At 30.5% G+C, this 25,414-nt stretch overlaps 1 protein-coding gene across 1 annotated transcript in view; it reads left to right on the top strand.

Moving 5' to 3' along the window:
• The first annotated feature begins 1,974 nt into the window (after positions 1 to 1,974).
• LOC105360438 (anoctamin-4) overlaps positions 1,975 to 25,414 on the top strand; it is a 25,206-nt gene continuing 1,766 nt past the window's right edge. The window contains exons 1-11 of the mRNA XM_011497333.1: positions 1,975 to 2,281; positions 12,058 to 12,253; positions 12,599 to 12,881; positions 16,081 to 16,232; positions 19,814 to 20,059; positions 20,322 to 20,521; positions 20,585 to 20,722; positions 21,162 to 21,379; positions 21,753 to 22,058; positions 22,853 to 23,162; positions 24,223 to 24,428. Of these exons, the coding sequence (XP_011495635.1) occupies positions 1,975 to 2,281; positions 12,058 to 12,253; positions 12,599 to 12,881; positions 16,081 to 16,232; positions 19,814 to 20,059; positions 20,322 to 20,521; positions 20,585 to 20,722; positions 21,162 to 21,379; positions 21,753 to 22,058; positions 22,853 to 23,162; positions 24,223 to 24,428 (2,562 nt within the window). The remainder of the gene's footprint in view (positions 2,282 to 12,057; positions 12,254 to 12,598; positions 12,882 to 16,080; positions 16,233 to 19,813; positions 20,060 to 20,321; positions 20,522 to 20,584; positions 20,723 to 21,161; positions 21,380 to 21,752; positions 22,059 to 22,852; positions 23,163 to 24,222; positions 24,429 to 25,414) is intronic.

Below are 25,414 nucleotides of genomic sequence, written 5' to 3' on the forward strand. Positions count from 1 at the left end.
AAACATGCATTATTTTTTAATATATTTGTTATATAAATCTATTTTCTCAGATTTATCAAATAAATATACTAATGCAACGTACGTAATATTTGATTTATCATTTCTTGGGCTTCTGAAGCATATGAAATAAAAGCATTTGAAAAATAAAAGCTGAGCTCTATTTTCTCTCATCAAACTCTCCACGAGTGGTACTTTATTTAAATAAAATAAATATTAAATAGTTCGAGTCCAATTAAATTCAGCTTTTATTTATTAATTCTCAGAATAATATACGCGAATATATATTGATATTTCAAAAAAGTTGTCGAAATTCGAATTTTAATCTTTTTTTTTTTTTCTTTTTAAGATAAATTTCTTATTCTGATAGTTAATGTTAACGTAAAAGAGTTAATCAATATTTTTATTATAATAAAATTTATTCTCGAAATAACAAGCGTGATAATTTCAATTTCTATTTTATATTTGTAAAAAAACAATGGATTTTTTTTATAATACATCGGTCTACAGTGAAGTAAGGTACATCGAATTCTTTTATCTGTACTTATATTAGTACGAATTTTGTAATGACATCGAATAATAAGATAGATAATACAGAGGCAAAATATTTAACATCTTACGTAATGTATTCAAGTTATGTATGAAAAGTTATTTGATCGGCTCGTTGAATTTCGAATACAAAGTTGTTTTTTATAACTTCATGAATTCATTCCAAGTTATCACGAGATAATGATTTCATATGTAAAGTATATCGTTTAAAAAATCGTTATAAATTTGTACATTTTTTTCTTCTTCTTTTTTTTTTTCATTCATTCGATACAAGCAGAACTGACAGTAGAAAAAAATTTCTCTAAAGTTTTCGGTTGAATTAATCATGCAGGTAAATGCACGGAATTGTAGCCAGTCAATTTTCCTTCAAACAGGCGTTTAAATTTAAATGCGCTTCAAAGTATTTCCCATTATGTTTTATTATACTTATTACTCGCGCTTTGACTCAAATATATACGACTTAGTGATTAATGCACGATATTGTGCTCGTTCAAGTAATCATCAAAATTATCGTAAACTCAAAATAAAGGTTTCATTGATTCAATCAGTGTTGCATCCAAAGCATCTGAAACGGAGTGGGATTTTTATCCAACGCAATTGACAATACAATATTTGTAGGATCTCTCTTCCGGCACTTGCCGTTTCTTTCTACATTATTGTTTTGAAGATAGAGTTAGTGGGCGATAATGTATATTATGTCTTTTGTACAACGTACTCGTATATCTATAAAAGTATTATGATTAGATTTCCTAATGGGGGTATTGTCATCGATTAACGCGTACACGTGAAAAAAGGATTGTAGTGGCCGAGCAGAAAAACAAAAAAAAAAAAACTCCTGTTACAAAAGTGGAGCGAATGGTCCGTCGATCGCGCTTACCATTACACATAAATATGAATTAGAATTCATAAAAACGATCTAATGCCACTCTCGACATATCGTTGCAGTGTAAAAAAAAAAAAAATAAAAAAACAACATTGAGTTACCATTCCAGCTCGAGAGACTTCGGTCGCAAGCATCACTTGCTTATTAATGCAGCGAAGCTCGATAAAGAGCCGTGCGGTGATAAGAATTGACAAAGGCAGCAACGACAGATAGTCTGGCGTCGATTTCCGGCCGAGTGGTCGCGCGCTCGCGGTCGGCGCCGTCGTCATCAGTCGGCGCCGCGACGCACGGCCAGACGGACGGAGGGCGCGAGTGAGAAGTGTCAGGACGAGCGAGTGAAATGCGGCGGCGCGCGAGGAGCAAATGCCGATCCCGGCGGAAGCCCGGTCCTTGAGCACCGCGAACCAGCCGTGCTTGCCCGGTAGCCCGAACGGGAACGTCCCGTCATCGCGCCCCACGATTCCCCGCGATTCCCCGCGAGCTCGCGTCCTCACCACCTCGTCCTCTCCCCCCGATTTGCCTCGAGCGATGGCACGCGCGTGAGCATGGAGGAGCCCAAGGGCGATCAGAGGCCGCATCAGCGCGTGGAGGAGTCTCCGCCAGGTGCCGGGGTCGTAACGGACTCGCGGACCGAGTCGCCGGCCCAAGAGGCATCGCAGCGGCGTAGCTTCCAGCGGGACGAGAGACCGGCTGTCGGCGAGCCGAGCGACCGTCCGGCTACACCCTCGGCATCGGCATCAGCCACGGCCAACAGGCAGCAGCAGCAGCAGTCGCCGGGACTCGCCAAGAAGGCCTCCTCCAAGGCCAGTGTGTATCCCTCGCGATTGTCCAACGTTTCCAGGGATGCTTTTGGTGATTGATTAACGGCGACCTGAGCCAAGGCTGCACGCGAGAGCGCGATAAGGACGAACGCTTGTCTAGTGAATTGAGAGGTCAATCTCGAGTCCCGTTACCCGGTCAGCCGGTACCCGTTCAATCGACCGCTGGGCATGAAATCTCATTATTGCATTAGCCGCGTCCGTTTATTTAAATTTGTCGTTAATGAGATTGGTCATGAGGTGTTGCTCGTTACGAAGATTTATCTCGATTAAGCCCTAGTAAAATATTGTCAAAATATTCGTATTATTTATGTTAAAATCATTGCTTAGTATGGCATTGACGAATTCAGTTATGCAGCCGAAGTTGAAAATCCTATTCTTCCCTTTGTATAAAACGAGTTAAATTTTGTATATTGTTTGAAATGTCTGTAGACGTAACAAGAAAAATATTTCTAGAATATTTCATCTTAAAGTTCGAACCGAACCTTTAACTAAAGCTTACAAATAATTAAAAGAATTATTTATCTTATTTAAATATGTATGTATGTATGTATGTATGTATGTATGTATATAAATACACATATCATAGTTCAATTATCTGTCACTTGGCTTCAATGCACATGGTAGTCTTAAAAAGGAATACCTAAGAGATTATTTTTTATTTGTAATTTTTATTACTAGTGATGATTAAATTGTGATGATTTAGTAAAGACATTTTATATAGACTTGTTACTAAAATTAAAGATATAGTATGACTAGTTTAATTTTGATATCCTCGTGAGGAAAAAAAAAAACGATATTGATCGAAATTTTTAAACTTATATCGAAACATTCATCACTCGATAATGACGAAATGTATATTTGATTTACGATGAAAGCTTATATTACTATTTTACAATATAACTACATTACTGTATGAGTATTTTAAATAATTTGCATAATTTATGTTCATAATTTTTTATCATAAGAATTTACTCGATTATCGACGATGGTATTTCATTTTCAATCATTAATACTGATTCGATAGATCATTAAATGATTAATGATAATTCGATTATTTAAACGAAACTATAATAAAACGCTTCTTTATATTAAAGTGTATAAACACACACACACACACACACACACACACACACACACACACACACAAAAACAAACAAACGAACATCGTTTTCATCATTTTTGTTTTTATTTTCCAGTTTGTAAATTATCATAGACAATGTAAAATGTATGTTATTTATATAATTCTGTCAGGCTCGAAATATCAAAAAATCTGATAAACGCGATGAATTAAATAAAATGTTAACAAGATAGATGACGTATTCTCAGTGCAAACGAGTTGCTTTAATCACGATGGTAATAATACTAAACTATGCTAGTAGATTATGTATCGGTATTCTCAGCGATTAACCAGCTCATAAAAAATATTGACTTTCACCTTATTTCAGTATTTTTGCAATAAGGTGTTGCAATAAATAAGTAACCCATTATTTCTATTTCTATTTCAGATCTACTATTTACTTATAACACAATCCGGATACTTTGTTTAGCAAGCAGGCTTATGATTTTGATTTTTTGAAGATGTATCGTATGTTCAATCTTATCTTCAAGAAAGTACGAACCATGTTTAAAATAAAAATATTCCATTTTTAATACAACATTAAATTTTCTGTCTTATCTGCTTTCGATTTCTCCAATGATATTTATATTTATATACACTAATTTTTTCGTATTTCCTACTTTCTTCTTTGTTTTTCTAATTCAACTCGATCCTCCTTATTTTAATAATAATTAATTGCATACATCGATTTCATGTTTATAATAATAATCAAAAAAAAAAAAAAAAAAAAAAAAAAAAAAAAAAAAAAAAAAAAAAAAAAGAAGAAGGAAATAAATGAATTTGATTATTTATTTTTTAATGCTAAATATATACTATTCTTTATGCTAAATCGTATTCTAGTCTATCATTTTATTAATGTAATTAAATTTCCAGTGAACTAAATTAAATATATCGAAAGATCATATTTATACTTTTTATCCAGTAGATTTCCGAATTATGAAGAATTTTTTAGAATTAGAATTGAATTGTATTACGAAATTTATATGAATGTTTATAAATTATAAATTAGCTATTAAATCTATAGTCGATAGACTCGTTACAATAAATATTTGATGACATTATATTTAGCCAGTATACTTATAATTTTAGGTTTTAGTTACTTATATAATAGAATTATTTTTTAAATTGTTTTATAAAATTATGGACATTGTTAGACAAGGTAGGAAAGTCCATAGCTACCCTTGAAGTTTATTTATAGATTACGTTTTTTAAGTAAAATATTTGCTAGTTATGTAGAGTTCTATTGAAGAAAGTAAGACATAAGAAAAATCATGTAATGTTTGAATATTATTCATTTTTTATACATAGATCTAACATTTACATTTTATTGACATTTTGTATATTTAAGTCCAATGTATTCTTATGCTAAATAAAAAGCAAGTTTTATAAATTTTATATATTTTGAAACATTTCCCGTTAATTTTTCAGAAACTGCATTCTGTTTAAATGAATTATTTTAGCAATTATTTTTACATATCTTTAACTTTATCAATGGCATAGTTACTCTTTTATTTTACTTTTTATTTCAACTTATTCTTTTCATACTATTAATTAAGTAAAGTCTTTATTTAGTTTTTGTGTTTGCATCGTATACATCGTATAATTTTTTTAATTTTCAAATTTTTATAAATCTTTTGTAAATTTAACTTTTTGTAAAGGTTGAAGTTTTGATATTAAATATTCACGTGGCATCATTGTCTGTTATAAGTAATACTAAAATCATTTCTGCATTATTTAATACAAAATTTTTTTTTTTTATACAACTGATAATAGATATATATCATAGAATTTAAAATAATGTGTTCGAAAGTAGCAGGTCAAGTTTATATAATTTGTTTTAATTATACTTCATTAGAAACGTGCTCCATTTTTTTTTTCTTTTTTCTTCTGTTATAGTATAAGAATTGTAAAATCCATTTAAATTTATCCATGAATGAAGTACTAAAAAGTCGGTGATCGATAATAAATATAATCGTAAAATAATGTGTGACAATGCAGTTATGTTTTGAAAAAGTTAAATGCAGTATTTTAGAAATATAGATAACCAATCAAATAATCTGGAACTAAAGACAATTATGGTCGTTACAAGGCTAGGGAATATTTTACAAATTTTTAATTTTAAAACATTTATGAATCTTTACAATAAGTAATAATATTTTGTAGTCGGTATAAAACAATGTGAACAATGTGAAAAATAATGATTAATGAGCTAATTTAATAAGAAATTAAAAAAATTATGTAAAATAGTAATTAGAACAAAATAAAAAATTTCATAGTATTTAAAATATTAATTTACAGAATAATAAGCAAAGTTAATGTATTAAATAAATATTGATTGTGTTGTTAGAGTTGAAAATTTTTAAACAGAATTTAATTTTTTAACGGAAAATAGTGTCCTTAATAAAGAATAAATATAAAAAATTGGAATTTCGAAGTTTCAAATATAATTGCAAATTTAATAGAACAACAAGAAGTAATAAAGTAATACAAACTTTCAAAATAACATTTTATTAATTATTAACAGGAGTATTGACTTTTTGAAATATATATTTAAATATTAAGTTGTAAAATTGTTTTAAATATAATTTTAATTTAATCTTATTGTTGAATATAAAGATAAATTATTTATTAAACGTATTTTTATTAATACACACACACACACATATATATATATATATATATATATATATATATATAGATATATATAGATTACGATGTTTTATTTTATCTAAAAACTTTTAGTAATTTAGAAACCCTATAACGTTATTGCGTCAAGGTAAACTCAGGTGAAAACAGTATGAAAAGTTCGAATTGTATTTAATTTGTGTTTTGATTTATGAATACTTATAAAAACATAGACATTAAGTTGTTAAACTTTTCATATATAATTGCATCAGCCACTGAATAGACAGTGAGGCAAAGAATTTGTTAGGATTTGGAAAAATTAAATGTCAAATTAATTTTATCAATTTGGAAAAAAAATTCTTGTTCAATATATGAGCTCCCATATACTTCATTTATTTATAGAAAAATATAATCAAACGTAGTTTATTCATATTATATATTCATAAACGAAGTCTATTAAATTAAATTAATAAATAAAATAGTTAATAAACAGTTAATAAAAAATAAATATGCTTCTTCAAAATTACATTTATATATTTGTATTTTATGTAATTATAAGCTAGTGTTTATTAAATGAATTACATATCCAATGAAAATTCTCTTAAAAAGATAATAATTATTTATAAAATTTTAATTGCAAATAATAGATTGTTATAGTGTATATATAAACATTCCACTTAAAAAAAAAAAAATAAATACTCAAATTGGTCATTTGTTTTAAATGTAATCATTCACTTTGCATTATTTAAAAAATACTTTAAATTCTGCATATTTTAATATCCATGCTATAATATATTTACGAGATAAGAAAATTGCTTTATTTGTAAATAAAATGTGTAATTCAAATTTTTATCGATTCTATGCTTTCTTGGCCACCGATATTCAGTGGCAGCAAACTTGTTTTTGGAAAATCTTAAAAACTTTTATTATTTATAATTTTATATTTTAACAAATAACATTAATCGATTAACTTTTAGTAGATATATGGAAATATTAAAATTAATTTTTATTATATAAATTATAATGTTTACATCATATGTGCTGGAAAATAGATTAATTTTAAATTAATTGAAAATTGTTGTAATTTGCTATATATTTAGTTGCATACATGATATATTATATGTTACCATATCTATTTCAATGGAATTCATTATTTGCCTTTTTAAAGTATAATCAAATATATTATTCAATATTTTTGTTGAATCGAATTATTTTATTGAATTTTTCTTATAAATGTCTTGTTCATGTATGGCACCGCGGTTATTCAAAACGGTATGGTAATTACATTATATAATAATAAAATTTTAATCTAAATTATTATAAATTATCAATAATATTAATTATTTTAAATACCTTATTAGTGAAATAAATAAATAACGTGATATTAATAACTAAGACTGATAGAAATCTTGATTATAGAATAGAAAACACGTCAAATTATAGTAACTAATATTGCTTAATTTTGAAAAATGAAATGAGAATTGGAAATTTAAATGAAAAATTGCAGTAAATGAAGTAAATGAAGGTGAAAAACAATATTACATTAAATAAGGTAATTTTAAAATGATATTAATATTTTGGACATATATAACATATACTACGCAATGTAATTATTTATTTATAAGACTATAAATTTTCATATATTTTATACCCTTTAACTAAATATTATTCATATTTTGTTTTTAGAACATTAAAGGTTTTTACACTGAAGTGATTAATTTCATTTATATAATTATATAGCAAGAGTGTTATAAAGTGAATGTGTAGTAAGAAGTGATTAGTTTAATTTATATAATTATATAGTAATATGCAATGTTCCATATTAAGTTTTTTAATTTGTTTTAGACTGTCTTATAATTGTAATTTGCTATTTACGACGGCATAATAAAAAAAAAAAAAAAAAAATTAGGGAAACCCATTACTTTATAAAATACATTTTTTCTTAATTTCCCATTCTTTAATTTTAGAAGCTTTTAATATTGTTTTTAAAAATATCGTATTGTTTAATTTATTCCTTATGAAATAAAATTAGTGAGGTTTTATCGAAATAATGATCAATAATCTTTTTTATTTCTAATATTATTCTATTTTGTCATAAAATAATTCTTTTAATCCTTTTTGGAAAGAGAGTGAGAGCGAGAAAGCTGAAGCTAAATATACATTTTTAATGAATATTAAATAATTTGATATTAGTGAGTGAAAAGTTATAATTGATCTTAAAGTAAAATTCAGTTTGTATGTGTTTGAATATCAAGTTCAACGATTCCGTGAGACGATATTATTGAAGACAATAAAACGTGTATTATAAGATTTCAGTTAATTATTAAGAATTGTATTAAGTAATTAAGAACTAATTTAATTATAATTGAAATTAATGATGAATCAATTAATATTAGAATACGAATAGAAAAACTACTAAAAATTAAATTACAATTACTTAATTATTATTGATATAAAAGGTAAAAATTTTTGGTTTTATCATTTAATTTCAAGAAACGTTATTAAGTATAAAATTTTTATTTAAAGCCAACATAATGAAAATTTGACTGCCATAGTTTTTCACTTTCAATGTACCGATTATTCTTACATTTAATTTAACGATGGCGAAAAGAAAAATTGAATATTACATGATTTCCACTTCATAAAGTATTGTTAGTTATTAGCAGTTTCATATGTCAGTATATGTATATATATTTATATATATAACTAATAAAATTAATAATTTAAAATTTGCATTTAATGTTAATAATTATACAAAGTCGTAAGCAATCACGACTTTAAAATGCTTGAATCAAGTACATAAAATATTGGTAAAATAAATTATTCAAGTATATATGTAGTAATTTTCACATAATATAACGAATGGTCACGTCTTGTAAACATGATTGTTTTAATCTTTCATAGGAAGATTATGCCAATGTCTAATGAAATCGTGAAAAGGATAAAATTTTTACACACTATTGTTCATGTTTATTTATTAATTTTTTTTTTTTTCATTTTATTTTTCATCTCTATACGTTTGATTCATTTCAAATTATGGCCCAGGTCGGTGATTTTTATACTTGCAGCTCTTCGTAAAACCTAACGATCGACGGCAAAAAATTTCCACTGCTTATAGTTTACTTATTGACTTTTAAGTTAATTAATTGAATTGACGAGTATATCGCGTAAGAAGCTCACCTTTACGACGTGTGGTTCAGAAAAAGTGCCGTCCTTGTATGTAGGATCGATAGATTTAGTATTTAATTAATATATGACAACTGGTAGGAAAAAAATTATGGTTGTTGCGACATTAATCACAATGTGGACCGAATTCTATGTCGTTGTCTAAGCAATTTCTATGCAAATTTGGACGACCAATGAAGAACTAATTTGAAGATAATTATCACCGCAACGTAAGTTTCTGCAATCTTTTATGAATTTTTAATATTTTTCTTTTTAAATCTTCATATTCGTTATCTACCTTCAAATGTATTTTTATTATCGAACGATTAATTCAAAATTATCTTAATGACTTATTAGTTTAACGAATAGCTCTGCTGATAAATTATTGTGAGCAATTAGATGAAAAAATGTAGAGTAAATAGATGTCGTATCCGAAAATACAATAATATTAATAACAATACTCAAGACATCAAAGAGAAAGTAAAAATATCGTTTTTATAAAGATAATAATTGATGAATGCTTTGGTTTATTATAAGAATAATGCAATATTTTTAGTACACGTAACAATTTCATAATAGCAGTACTAAATTTTATATAAGTACGATATAAAGCTGCATAAGTGGATATTAATGAAATGAAAATGCTCCTATTCAATAAATCAATAAAGCTTGAGTAGTTTTACCATTTTTAGGCTAAAATCGATCTTTTCATCGTTATCCAATAAATTCTCTCTTGTTTCGCATTTGTTTCGAAAGCCGTTTAATTTTGTGCATAGATTTTTATATTAACATAATAAATTTATCTGTCGAATTATGTCCATGTAATGATGATATTAGAATTTATACAATTTTTATTTCATTCGTGATTAGTATTCACAAGCTCAAAGGTACATCACCGTGATTGTCGAGAAAATTATCGTATCAAAGTCGAATGTTCTTTACATTGAAAAGTCATGTTGCCTGTTGATTTGAAAGCATCAAGTTCAACGAACGAATTATTGAACTCATCTCGTTATCGTGCCATTGGCATCGTGATTTTATCTCCCGAGCACACCAAAGCTCGTGCATTTATACCTGTTGCGCTTCTCTCTAACGATGATTTTCTTTGATTGCAAGCTTTTAACGCCAATCGATTTTTGTTTATTTGTCGAGGCGTCGAATTTTTATAAATTCACTCTGCTATTATTCGAGCGTGCGTTTAAATAAGCTTAATTTTTATGCAATCGTATATCTATCGATAATCACTATACCTAGCAGAAATTACAATATTTAAAATAATTATCTAACAATGGGTCTATAAATAATTGCAAATCATTCGCCTTTGGAAGCTCGTGTATTCTTATCATGGTCTCGGCCAGTCCCGATATTTATTGAAGTTTTCAATAAAATAGTTAAGACGTAATCGAAATGATTCATCATTTATTATTTTATTCATTAAGATATTAGAAATTTCGTGGCATATTAGCATTATATTATCTACAAAAGCTATCGATCGATATACATTTCGTTATTTTGCAGGACGATGAACTTGCAAGCACGAAAAAAAGTAAAGTGAATTTGTGCTTCATATTATATTTTAGTTTCAAATCATTTTTCTCATCTTTATTGTTCGTTAAATAATAGTCTTATCTATCAGATTTAATAACTGTGGCTTTTATTTTTTGTAAAATAATATTTATATTAGGTGCAAATGTAGTTACTTAATAAAATAATGATAATTCTTCGTTCAGTATTGACATTAAAATGTTTGAAATCAATGACATTTCTTGTGTATATTTCGTTAAAATCTATTTCCTAATAATAGACTGCAAAGAAAATCGAATTCATATTTTAATCGAAAGTAGTATTTTTAAATAAGATTTTATATAAATATAAAGTTATTTATATAAATATTTGAGTAAATGGACAAAAAAAAAAAAAAAAAAAAAACATTCTTCTAATGAAAGTCCGATAAAATTTTTAAAAGTGTATTTTCACATTTTATAAAATTTCCTTTACTTTACTTTAAAAGAAAAATTTTATAAAAAATATTTTGCATATATATATTATGTATTTATGCTATGTCATCATCGTAATCATCATTATTAACGGTATTATTTTTATGGTAGATGTAATTATATATGTATATGCCTAGTATAACGCGCGCGCGCACACACACACACACACACACACACACACACACGCACACACACAAATAATAACATTAATTTATTGAATAATTTATTCCTGTTAAAAGATATTATCGATTGCTTTCATAAATTTGCATAATTAATTTCTATGCAGTTAATTATGTAAACGTTACTTAATTGATGTATTCTTATATCACATCATACATTCCGTATTTTTTTTTTTTATTACTATAATAAAGTACATTTAATACTATTAGTTCCCATAATTAGCAATCGACCCTTACTTTTATTCACTATAAATGACGAATGTAATACCATGTTTTCATAGGTATATTGTATCCACTAACATTAATTATAATTATCTATTAGTATAATTGTTTTAATAATTAAGTAATTGATGGGATGATGAAAAAAGGGAAACAGAATAGTAATGAAACATTAGGGTTTATAAGCTATTTACGGTAGCGTGAAATTAAAAAATGTATATAAATAGATATAGAATGGTGTTTTAAATTTTGACAAGTTAATTTTTTCTTTTTTTACAATTGCAATTACAAAATCAGCTCTTAAACTATAATCAGCGCAGAGTTACAAAAGCAATTACATTTTTCATAGAAATAAACGGCGCTTTCTTATAGGATTTGTAAATCATTGACAAGCGATTATCCACTAATCAAGCGCTCGTTCACTAGAGTCGAGATAATTCTTTTACTATTAAATTTCAACTGTTTTTTTTTTTTTTTTTTTTTTTTTGTAATAATTGGCCAACAGGTCCAAAGCTCGAGTCACAGGAGGGCTCGCTATCGGCCTCCCACACTACCATATTCCCAGGCTCCGAAGATGGAGAGTTTGACAAGAGTATCGATTATCCAGGAGTGAGTCCGACTACGTCCACCATCCTAGCGCCGATCACCAAAAGCTGCGATGACTTCCCGGTGGATTACGAATACGATACCCTCTTCTTCCGGTATGCAAGCTCTCAATCTTATATATAATTCGCGTGACTTTGTATCGCGAGGAGACGCGACCGTGTACATTGTGTAAATGTCATCATTAGATAAGCAAATATTCCTTCGACAATTGTTATTCTAGTAAGTTATTTTTATGAATAAAAATCTCAAAGCCTTACGATCACTTAGGATCGAACGTAATTCGTGAATTGAAAAATGTAAATATTTGACAATATACAGCTAAAATAATCCAACGACGAAGGTCGCGGGCAAAATAACTTATTCAACGCGCTCCAGTTAGCTCGCGGGCTTGCGTCGATCGTACCCGGGTCTCGATTTTACGTGGCTGTCGTCGTCTACAGGGACGGCCGCCGGAGGATCGATATGATTCTCGTGTACCGGGAGGAGAACGAGGGCGTGATGACGGAGCTGGAGGCACGCCACCGGGAGCAGCGTCACGTGTTCGAGCAGAATCTTCTGAAGGAGGGACTCCAGTTGGAGCTTGAATCCAAGGAGAATTCCTTCGACGGCAAGACCTACTTCCTCAAGCTACACATACCGTGGAAGGTCAAGGTCCAGTATGCGGAGCTCATGAATCTGAAACTGCCAACCAAGCGATTCATCACGATATCCGTGAAGGCGTGGGTAAGTCGCATCGGCGGGATAGTGGGTGGGTGGCAGGGAGAGAGAGGGAGAGAGAGGGAGAGAGGGGTATTGTGAGGGGGAGAGACAGATGAAGAAAGACTTGGACAAGGTCTTACATCTATACGTGGCCAAAGATGAATTATTGAGGGAATAACTGTAACGCCCAAGTCTAGCTGATAGCATACATCTAGTGATGTCACGTGCTCTCGCCATTTCCTCTCAGCTATCGCGTAACTTTAAACGCTGCTTGCGATCTATATTGGCTTGCATGAGCCTTTTATTTTTCTTACTTCTCGTGTCGGAATTATAAACCCTTTTCTTTCATTTTACATTTTAATAGCGTGCTCGGCCGACTTTGACCCGCATTACTTATTCACCACATAATACTCAAAGTGACACGGTGCTCAATTGCCACGTAATAATATACTTTCTTTCATTCAACTCCTGCGATAGCCGACGATGGATTTAACGCAATGAATGCTATTCTTTACTTTTGCTGGGATATTTTTCTATATATGTATATATATATATATATATATATATATATATATATATTTTTTTTTTTTAAAGCTAATACGACCTAACAATGTTGCTATAACAGTATAACTTTTTTTTTCCTTTCGCAAATGCGCACTTTATATCTATTTCCTTGAGAGTTTTCGCAATGAAAGATTTATAATAGAGTTAGCCGTGGTCTATACTTGAAATAGACTTTAGATTATTTAAGATTTGTGATAGATGCTTTATGCATTATTATTAATTTTACATAGATTCGTTTAGTTGACATTAGTAAGGCTTCGAATATAATTATTAGATTGTACAATAAAATTAGCCACTGTACTTTTCATTTACTTAAAGCCCGAGTCCTTTAATATTCATATTAAAACTACTTATGTAAATTATAAGCAAAAAGTAATGTTATATCCTAGAGTATGCATATGGAAAATTTTTCTTACTTTTAAGTGTGCGTATTTTAAGTCGTCTTAACAGCACGTGCCTATTAAATATCAGAATTCGTAGTTTTATTTAAAAAAAAAAAAATATATATATATATATATATACGTAAAAGTAATGCTCGCTTTGATTACTGTTGTATTCACTTTATTATCAATACATCGGAGCATAATTAAGCGAATAAAACATTTTAGCCAATTGATTTCTGTATTCTATCATGGAGAAATTATGACCCTGTAATTATAAAGCCTTAGCAAGTTGAATCTATAATTGTCCGTTAAGAAATTAAGGGCTACACAAAATGCGATAAAACAAGCGGTAGGTCATTGCTTGTACGACACAGATCGGCGAATCGATGAGACGACTATTACACCCCCTTGCCCCTTCTGCATTTGATTATGTCGCGATCGAAGCTGCTATGGATCACCTCGTTACATAATCACGCGGTCTATCCTTAATCCCGTGACTCCAATTGCGTTACAAATGGCTTTTTCCGACCGAGTTTGATTATTTACGGTGGAAGATGTGATTGATCGCATCTGCACTACACCTAATTTAAATTTTTCAAAGTTTGGCAAACTGTAATTGAATATTAACAAGGATACTTGTTCCGATTGGCAAGCGTGTAATTTATATTGAAAAGCTTACGTTGTTTTATAGTTTGATATTGCTTAGTGGTAGTTCTTGGCTTACCTTTCATTTTAAATTGAAAGCTTTGTCAAGATTTTCTATCGTTTTATCGTTGTTGTTTTTGTTTTTTGTTATTCGCTTTTCATGAGTAGGACATGTTATCTTATTATACGCAATAGTGTTTAGGTACTGTTTTCTCTTTTCAGCATTATAATAGTATATCGCTCTCGCTCTTTAATTGCATATTAGTATTGGCATTATTATGATAATTATAGTAATATCAATAGAAATATTTGTCACATTACTAAGCGACGTTTAGTTGAAAAAGCTTTACAAACTTAATATTTTTCATGTCAGAAGATGTAAGGTTCGGTAAGAAAATACCTGAAATATTTATTTCAATCTGAAATATTAAGTAAACTATAAATAGTAGAATTTTCAAGTTTTTCGAGCTCTTATTAAAATTGGACAGGATAATTTATTTAATATATAATATTGAATAATATTGTCAACTTCAACTGAAATCAGTCACACAGTGAACAATAAGAGGTTTATTAGTTTCTTTAAGATATATACGTTGCATTTCTAGTGCAATCGATAGTACACTACCGTTCGCAATTTATAATAATTTATAATATTTATATTACTTGTAAAACGTATATAGACTTTTTAATAATGCGTGGATTGGGAAATTGGAAATAAAATTTGACTTGTTCAATTATTCCAAGTCGAGGAGAAAAATAATAGTGTGATCGTCAATTATTAAATAAATATTTTCAATATTTATTGCATATATTAAAGCAACGTTATTAAAGAAAGTAGCTAATGCGTATAACCTTAAAAATTGTGTAAAATTGAGATAAGTTTTTTTTACGTTATTATTCTGTAAACATTAACATTTTGTTTCATAATTATGAGGATGATTATTTGGCTCGGAACTGCTATTGTAGCTTAGCGAAAAATTAAAGATTTTAACGATGCCATTGAATAGAATCTGACTTTGGACTTTTTATACTTTGTCAAATGATCGGAATCTCCATTCTGTTTATTCCAAATTTGCATATTTAATGATTAATGAATAATTAGCGCGACGTTGAATGCCAGTTAATTTGCTTATTTCACCTGAAAAATAAGCAATACGATATCACTTTTTGTACTTTTCAAAAACAAAGAATCAGCTGGTGCGAATATTCTTATATTCGAATATTCTTGTGACGATAGATAATAAAATTCAATCCAATTATATTCAAGAGTTTCTTGTTTTGCACGTGCTTGCTTTGGTCGTAGCATTCATCGTCTGAATAAAAGCGTAAAACTGCCAAGTAAGAATAGTTTTTAGTATCTATTTCAAGAAACATTCGTAATGTCAACTATCAATATGTTATTTATCATTATATGAGCTCTTTTAATGCGAACAGCCAGTCGTTTGAAAAGATAATGACCAGATACTTGCCAATGAATACTAAACATTTGAAAATAAGCATTTCTTGAAACGGCAAAATAGAATCTTAAAGAGAGATTCTCCAGCTAATGGTATTTGTAGTTGATTTTGTCCTTACGCTCGTCCCGATCAATCATCAATCCAAACTTCTTACGCATTTGCTTTGTGCGCAAGGACGAGGAGAACGCCAAAAGCAAGGCCAAGTCCTGGAAGCGATGGATGCACTGGGTCGAAAGGATACGCTGTATACATCTATGGGACACGAGCAAATATCCCGAGGAGCCAAGTTTTTATGCGAGTACTGATTCTGGTGACAGAGAGGAGAGGTGAGGTACTTTATACTGCTTGTCAGGTACCCCATGAAAAATTGCTCTCATTTCCTAACACGCGCGCGCGCGCGCACACACACACACACACGTATAATACTTTCATCTATTGCATCAATCGCACGCTCTATCATTATTAATATAAGTGTATAAATGAGATAATAGAAATGGGAATGGGAAATATAAGTGCCAAAGTGACGTAAAATCATGCTGTGTAAAACTTGTGCAAAACTTTGACTGTTTGAAATGCTTAACAGCTATTGTTCTTCTTATCCAATGCAACGAATATAAACGGTAACTCTCGCGTGTTTAAAATGCATTTACTGACGCTTTAATCGTTAACATAGCGGCATAAGTAAACAGATAAACATATATCCAATTGTGCATAAAATTTCATTTTCTACACTATAGAAACACGTACAATAATGATAGACATAATGGAACATTTATTATAAAATGAAAATTTCATTACTTTGATAAAGCAATAATGTTTATTATTGGCAATTTTTTTAATTTTATGAATTGAAAATTGGAAAGGACTATTGTACAGTAATAATTTTATTATAATTTTTACGTACAACTTAATTTATCATTCTGCTGAAATTGAAATATTGCCCTCTTCGTGTCTTATCGAAAAAGAAATATTCACATTTCACATATAAATGCGACTGAGTTCTAATATTAAATATTAAAAATCCAATTTCTGTAATGTCTATAATATATATATATATATATATATATATATACTTCGCTGTTGGTTATTGGATATATGAGCTACCATAATATGGATGATGTAATAATAAATGTAAAAATAGAATGAAGAGGTGGGAAAAAATATTATCGACTTAAAGTAATCGCAACATTGAGCAATCGAAACATGCTACTGGCAACATCATTCAGTCTATGTATTACAATGTACTTTTATTCGTAATAATAATACACTAATAATAATAAAAATCAGTTTTTTAATTAATTAGGTTTATTGTAAAAAATGTGAATAATTTATATTAAAGGAGGATTTAATAGGTAATCGAGAAATTTTAAGGAATTTTTAACTACATAATGGTAGCGTAAAATTGTGTGCTTATCATTGGTGAATTAATAATTAATTGTATTTAAGAAAATTAATATAAAAGTAGAGTTAATAGTGGTTACCTATCATGTAAAGTGACCACACCCCTTCTCATTTGTACAAATAAGCTTTATTATCAGGGCATTAAAATATCATCGTATAATACAATGTTATGAACATATGTGTGTGTGTGTGTGTGTGTGTGCGTGTGTGTGTTTAATTAAAAAATAAATTTAAAAATAATAATTAATCAATTGATTTTACTTTATACAATTTTCATTTAACATTATTGAATCTCAATATTTTAAATAGAGTATAATAAAAAATTATAACTATTAAATATACTGTTTATAACATAATGTAAAATTATATAATTTTGAAGACTTTTGAAGGCAATAAATTAAACATTTTTTTCCTTTGTTCATAAGATTGTTAAGACTATATAACTTCTTCATTTCCAATGAAAACTTAGAAATTTAAATATAAACGAGTTTTTCTGCTGATTTCTAATGATATAAAGTTAAAAATTTTTTTTAATTTCTTCGATTCATCCTTAATTAAAGTTTGCAATTGAATAGAAGTGAATTCAATAACATACGTAGGAATCTAATGCCACGTTTTAGATTATAATATGCAGTAATTACTATGAAATATCAAATAAAAGTGTTTTTAATTTTGACGACAATTATAATTGCAAAATTTAAAGTGAAATTGCAAGAATTAAGAAAATTATGTAGCCGAGGAGCAGCCGAAATCGATATACGCGAAAAAAATAAACTGGAAATCTTAAGATATGGGGTAATCTATTACAATCGTAAATGATTGTCGAATTGAATGCGCAATATTTCCGTTCTTTCTGTTTTCTTGAAAGAATTCATACTTATACGTGGATGTTTGTAATGAAAAGAGATAGAGAGAGAGAGAGAGAGAGAGAGAGAGAGAGCAGAAACAATCAAAGCATTCAAGAAATACGATCGATGAAAACATTAATATTTAAAAGGTATTTTTCATCTATAATTATTCAAAATTAAATGATTTGTTGAAATTAAATTTAATCATTTAGTACATTTAAGTTGAATATTTCTACTTTGTTTTTTCAATAATTTAAAAAAAAAAAGGCACTTTTTCTGGATAGTACGAGCAGATGAGTTATGAAAGAGTTCTTTTATCTTGTCTTTTGGCGATAGACTTTACGTATTTAATAATTATAGTTTGTTTGAATAGGTAATGTTGCGTGGCTCTACTATGCACGTGTTTGATAAAGTTTCGCATACCTTATTAAATCACGGTTATATCTACATTTATTACAATTAATGATTTACTCTACGTCATACATTGGATATCTATCATTTATTTCGTCACATTTTTTCAATCTGTAAAAAGTATACTACTAACCGTACTTAACAATTAATTCACGAGCCAATAACTTTGTTATATCGTGTATACTATAGGGAGGTATAACACTAATTAACATTCACTAATATTGAGTGATTAATAATGTGGGGAGAGAGAGAGAGAGAGAGAGAGAGAGAGAGAGAGAGAGATCAGGAACTACATCATATATATATATAATTTTTCAGATAGGTTGGGCATATAATTATACTGTATGTGTATATACGTGGTTCGGCTCCCCCAAAATACTTCGAAGTAAGGCATTTTGATAAATGTATAAAATAAATAAATGGATTCTTTGGTGATACTGTATTCTCATTAAAAATTCACGTACAAATGGAGTTTTATTTAAATAGCTCAATGAAATGTTAAAGAATATACAATTGTCAATTTTATTTAATAATAATGATTTGTACGTTGTATATATGAATAATTGTCTTTTTTATTCTTCAGATGTTTGGTCATTGTTAGTAAAATAAATCCTAATATTGTAGAGAAAGTAAAAAGTATCTGCTATAATTAATATGTAGTTATAAAAGAATTAAGCAAGTCCGTGTCGCCAAAACGTTTTCGGCACTTACCTCATGCATAAGAATTATTACGAATACATTAATTAACGAGCTTAAAGCGTCATCGATTTTCTTATTAAGAAGTGAATTTTCTCTTAACAACTTTTCTTATTAGCGGTTGGTCACATTTACTTTTTTATATATGTATTTCCCATGTGCTTTGTAATTATAAATTTACGCTGGTGAATGACCAATATATCTATTGTCAATGTGCACGTAGCGTCAATGAATTAAATAGATTGTGAAATGAATTTGTATTTGGCTTCCGGTGATTGTTTTCATGCTGCGTCTGCGCGTCTTTCGACAAATTAGCCATCGATCAAGATATGTTCCAGGCAATGATAAACAATCATGAAAGTCTTAATGCTGCTAATTCAAAACTCTTCGCCTCCCTTCATTTCACCATTCCCAAATAATAATGCAAATAGACATTCTTTCCTATCATTTTCACGAGCCTTTTTGCACAGTTAATAGGAAAGTCAGAGAGGCCGATAAATTCGCCAACCTTATGCTTTAAAATCGTGATAAATCATTGCTCGAGTGAACAGATTTGTGGTGAAGGATCGTGACACCGCTTACACACCGGCCCAGCGGTCCTTAATAGTCATGCAGATCCTGTTGCGAGCTAAATACGACGAGGTGCACGAGAAGGCCGGCATAAGGAGGCTCCTCGCCGACGGTACCTACATCGACTGCTTCTCGCTCCACGAGGGGGTGTACAATAAGCCGGCGAGCAACGGGCAGATCCTCGATCGACACCTCCTCTACCTGATATGGGCCCGACCGGGACAATGGTAGGACTTTGCGTAGAGTCGCGAGTAAATTTACACAAATTAAGGAGTGCCGTTAGTGTTGAGTTTCGGCTGACATGTATTCGTCACTTATTCTTCCACGCGTTGATTTTTGTAAATAAATGTTGTTTCACGGTGTCTTAAACATTACCGGAGGTGGCACAATTACCGGGAATGAATATATTGCCGCTCAGGACGTAATGCCAAACATACGGCAAATTGATGGGACTAATTGGATGGGATTTTAATTGTACGGACATCGCAGGTACAAGAAGCAGCCGCTCTGGCTGATAAGACGCTACTTCGGCGAGAAGGTCGCACTGTACTTCGCCTGGTTGGGCTTTTATACGCGAGCCCTTTATCCACCGGCGATAGTCGGATTGCTGTGCTTCTTCTATGGATTGGGCAGCATGGAGGGCGCGGATAATATTCCTAGTAACGAAATTTGTGACTTTAAGTTATCGGGTGAGCATTGACGAGGAATGTTTAGTTGACGTTGTGACTAATGACGTTTGCGTGCTTCGGCAGGAAATATTACGCTTTGCCCCTTATGCGACAAGGCGTGCCCTTACACAAGACTCGGAGACTCGTGTCTCTTCGCTAGACTGACCTACCTTTTTGATAATCCCTCTACGGTCTTCTTTGCCATATTCATGTCCTTTTGGGGTGAGTGTGACGTTATTATTATATTATTGTAATTAATTTAAATCGTTGGTGGCGTCGTTTCGAGCGATTTCACTGGCCGCTTAGTACTTATAGCATTGCCGACGGTTGATACTTAATTGTAAAATTGTAAATTAATAGCCGCATTGACGTATCGTTTAACAAACACATGAAGTTTCATCGCGAAATCGTGTATCGCTTTGCAAACGCGAATTACCGAATTAAGCTTTGTGTGGCCGAGTACCTGGCTCAAACGATGTCACTTTCATTGCGCTACGGTATAATAACAACAACAACTACTACAACAACAATAATAATCATAATAAGAATGATGATGATGATGATGATGATGATGATGATGATGATGATAACAACAGTAATAATAAGCGTGAAATGAATCGTGAGAGGAGTTAGTAAAGGGGATGTACCGACTGTCCACTAGCGACGACGTTCCTGGAGATGTGGAAGCGAAAGCAGGCAGTGCTCGCCTGGGAGTGGGACCTGCAGAACGGCGAGGGCGACGAGGAGCCGAGGCCCGAGTTTGAGGCAAGTGTCAAAACCTTCCGGATAAATCCAGTGACCAGGGAGCGCGAGCCGTACCTGCCTGTGTGGTCCAGGACGATGCGCTACGTCGCCACTGGCTCCATCGTCTTCTTCATGGTACTTGTCATAATATTCACTTTGGCTTCTAAGTACACTGGAATTGTAAAATTATAATGACAATGACGAGGAGTGCAGTGTAGTTTGCAATCCAATAATGAAATTTGTTATTAATTGACGGTATGCGACGAGAATAAGAACATTGAAATGCATTGTCGGTTAAAATGTCTTATTCGAATAATTGAAATGGCAAGGAACTATAACGATGCAAAAATCTCCTTATAAAATAAATAATTATGATAAGATATATAGACGATATATAGACAAAATAGACGAATGGAGGCGCGATAACGCATATATGCAATTAAATCTATTTTTACAAGGACGTTATTAAATTTGCGACGATAACGCAATTAAACATAAATATTGTTAGATTTGCGTGGTCCTGGGAGCAGTACTTGGCACGATAATCTACAGGATCTCCCTGGTCGCGGTATTTCACGGGGGCGGCCACTTTCTTAAACGGCATGCAAAGATCTTCACTTCACTGACTGCGGCCTTCATCAATTTGATCATAATCATGATTCTGACTCGGATTTATCAGAAACTCGCCCGGTGGATGGTGAATATGGAAAATCCACGGACGCAGACCGAATACGAGGCTAGTTTTACCTTCAAAATCTTCCTCTTCGAATTTGTTAACTTTTATTCGTCCCTCATCTACATCGCATTTTTCAAGGTAATTCACATATACTTTCATACTTAAACGATGAATAAGATATTGAAGATTTATTACATAACGAAAATTCATTTATATTTTTCTTTAATAATGTAGAGACATTCGATTAATTCCTTAAGTAAAGCTTAAGTAAGCGATGTTAAGCAGACACAAGTAGATTCATAATTAGATATACGTGCGCAATGAACGATTCACGCATATTGCTAAAATAATTAATTAAAAAATACTTGTAACGCGTACGTAAATACCATGTGAAAAAAAAAACTGTTATTTTCGTCTAATATCGATTATCAGTTGACTCGAAGGCAATTTATCATGACATAGGTTTAAAAACTTCTTATTGAACCTAAATTTATGTCCACTAAGTTATTCCAACGTTATTAATTGCACTATTATCGTGCATTTCAGACTTGGTTAGAAACCGTATTATTATATTGTTTTTAAATAATCGATCTCTGCTTCGCTTATAGTTCAGGTACTTACAGTACATTTGACGGACTCAAACTGTCTATAAGTAAATATGAATACATTCGAATTAAAGCCAATTAATTTCACAATGCACATTTCCAACTATTAATGATTCTAGATCAATTGCATTAGCAAATATATTCATCGTTTTTAGTTAAACACAATTTTAGATTAATATCAATGTAATCAACGATCAAAGAAATTGTGGATATATTCCTTGTCTTATACAAGCAGTTGTTTTATTTTTTTTATAAATTCATAACTAATCTAATGAATCGAGCTTGATTCAAGCTGAATCGCATTTGCTTATTTCGTGAAAAAAAAAGGGAAGATTTTACGTGCATCCGGGTGACGCAGAGTCGCGCTCCTCCGAATTCTATCGGATAAAGACGGACGTATGCGATGCATCCGGTTGCCTCTCCGAGGTCTGCATCCAATTGGCAATCATCATGATCGGAAAGCAAGTGTTTAACAACTTTGTGGAAATATTGTCGCCGAAGATGTGGAATTGGTGGCGCAAGCGGACTCACGTTGCCGCGACAAAGGACCAGTCGAGGCCCTACACCAGCTGGGAACAGGATTACCAACTGCAGGATCCCGGCAGGCTTGCGCTCTTCGACGAATACCTAGAAATGAGTGAGAACTTTAGTTTCCTATTAATGAAGTATTTTATGATGTATATTATAATTGGCATTACAATACGCTTTAACGCTTTATAATTAGCCCCTTGTGATATATATATATATATATATATATATATATATATATTTGTGCGCTTTTGTTATATTATTAAAATTCAAGGAAAAACTGAAATCTGCGACGAAGTAAAGTTTCGTTTCATCCGTTTAACGTGTGTTTGTACCATAATAATAATAATAATAATAATAATAATAATAATAATAATAATAATAATAATAATAATAATAATAATAATAATAATAATAATGATGATAATAACAACAACAACAACAATAATAATAATAATAACAACAACAACAACAACAACAATAATCGTCATCATCATCATCATCATCGCCATCATCATTATGTTACTAGATCTTTTGCGAAGGCTTTATCGTATTATCAATATTTTTATTTCTATAGAACTAACGATTTTATAATAATTATTAACAATTGTAACGCTATTCAATAGAGTTCGGTATGAAATTCAAAACTCGTAACTGCTTCATATACCACGAGCACACATTGTCTGTAAAATATCAGATATAATTGATTATTGTAAATTTAATCCTTAAGATTTTTCATTGCTAATTCTGATTATTTTTATAAAAAGACTCGGATTAAAATATACATTTTTATAATTATCGACTGTTCTAGATTGTTGTAGACATTAGTGAGATACACACTTTATCAAGCGCGTCTATCTTATTTAATATAACGCAACTGTCGGCAATAAAAAAGATTCCTAAATAGTGAAATTATATCGGTAGGTAACGTCGAGTGAAATGTATTCTTCGCGAGACTTTTCGATGCCGATTATTAACACATTTTTCTAGCTTTAAATTCTTCTTTGGTTGATTGTTTACGCAATCCTGCGGACTAAGCGTTCAAAAACTAAATTGTTACTTCTAAGATCTTATTCGCTATTCTAATAAGCCATGCAATTTCTTATCCTTTTCTTTTATAAGCCATGTCAATGATCCAAACTAAAAAGAAAAAACCGTCTTCCCCACAGTAATTCAGTACGGCTTTGTGACCCTATTCGTTGCCGCATTTCCGCTCGCGCCCCTCTTCGCTCTTTTGAACAATATTGCTGAAATACGACTGGACGCTTACAAAATGGTTAAGGAAGCTCGGCGACCTCTGGCCGAGAGGGTCGAGGACATCGGTGCCTGGTACGGAATCCTCAAGGGTGTTACGTATGCCGCTGTTGTATCCAATGTGAGTACTCTAATTCTGTATTTAATCCTTGCCTATTCAAAAACAAAAACAAAACAAAACAAAACAAAACAAAACAAAACAAAAACAAAACAAAACAACAAAAAAACAAAACAACAAAAAAACAAAACAACAAAAAAACAAAACAACAAAAAAACAAAACAACAAAAAAACAAAACAACAAAAAAACAAAACAACAAAAAAACAAAACAACAAAAAAACAAAACAACAAAAAAACAAAACAACAAAAAAACAAAACAACAAAAAAACAAAACAACAAAAAAACAAAACAACAAAAAAACAAAACAACAAAAAAACAAAACAACAAAAAAACAAAACAACAAAAAAACAAAACAACAAAAAAACACAAAAACTTCATTGCTCTTGCTTAAAAAAAAAGAAAAGGAAAGATCAAACGAGTCGTCAACATTGATAATCTATATGATTCGATAAAATGAAATCAAAATTTAATCGTTTCAATGCATGTGATTATTTGCGTTATATTTTATTTCAAATGTAAAAGGCGAAGAAATGTCGTTTAATTTGAATTATGTTGCGCATGTCATTTAAGCGAAATTTCACACAAGATTTGAAAGGAGAATACTTTATTATAATAGATTGTTAAAGTATCGAGTGATCTAAAATTTAAGCGACATATCATAAATAACGTACAAGTTGTATTATACTAATTATTGCGAGGACCTACACTTTTTTTGAAGCGCTCAAATTATTCACTTACGAAAACGTTTTACGAAGTAACAGCCAAGTGTTTCAATAATAATCGTAAGCTATAAATTTATTATGAAAAATTCTTTAAAAACATATACATTCTATTAGTGAAAATTAAAAAAGTGTAAAGCCGAATGCATTCGTAAAGTGTATAAAATTATCATTAATTGAGAAACATTAATTGGTGAATTGATAAAGGATTCGTAAGATAAAGTATATATCGTATTGATGGAGGGGAGGGTGGGTGGGTGGGTGGGTGG

Source organism: Ceratosolen solmsi, unplaced genomic scaffold (assembly GCF_000503995.2).
Source record: "Ceratosolen solmsi marchali unplaced genomic scaffold, CerSol_1.0 scaffold13, whole genome shotgun sequence".
NCBI lineage: Eukaryota > Metazoa > Arthropoda > Insecta > Hymenoptera > Agaonidae > Ceratosolen > Ceratosolen solmsi.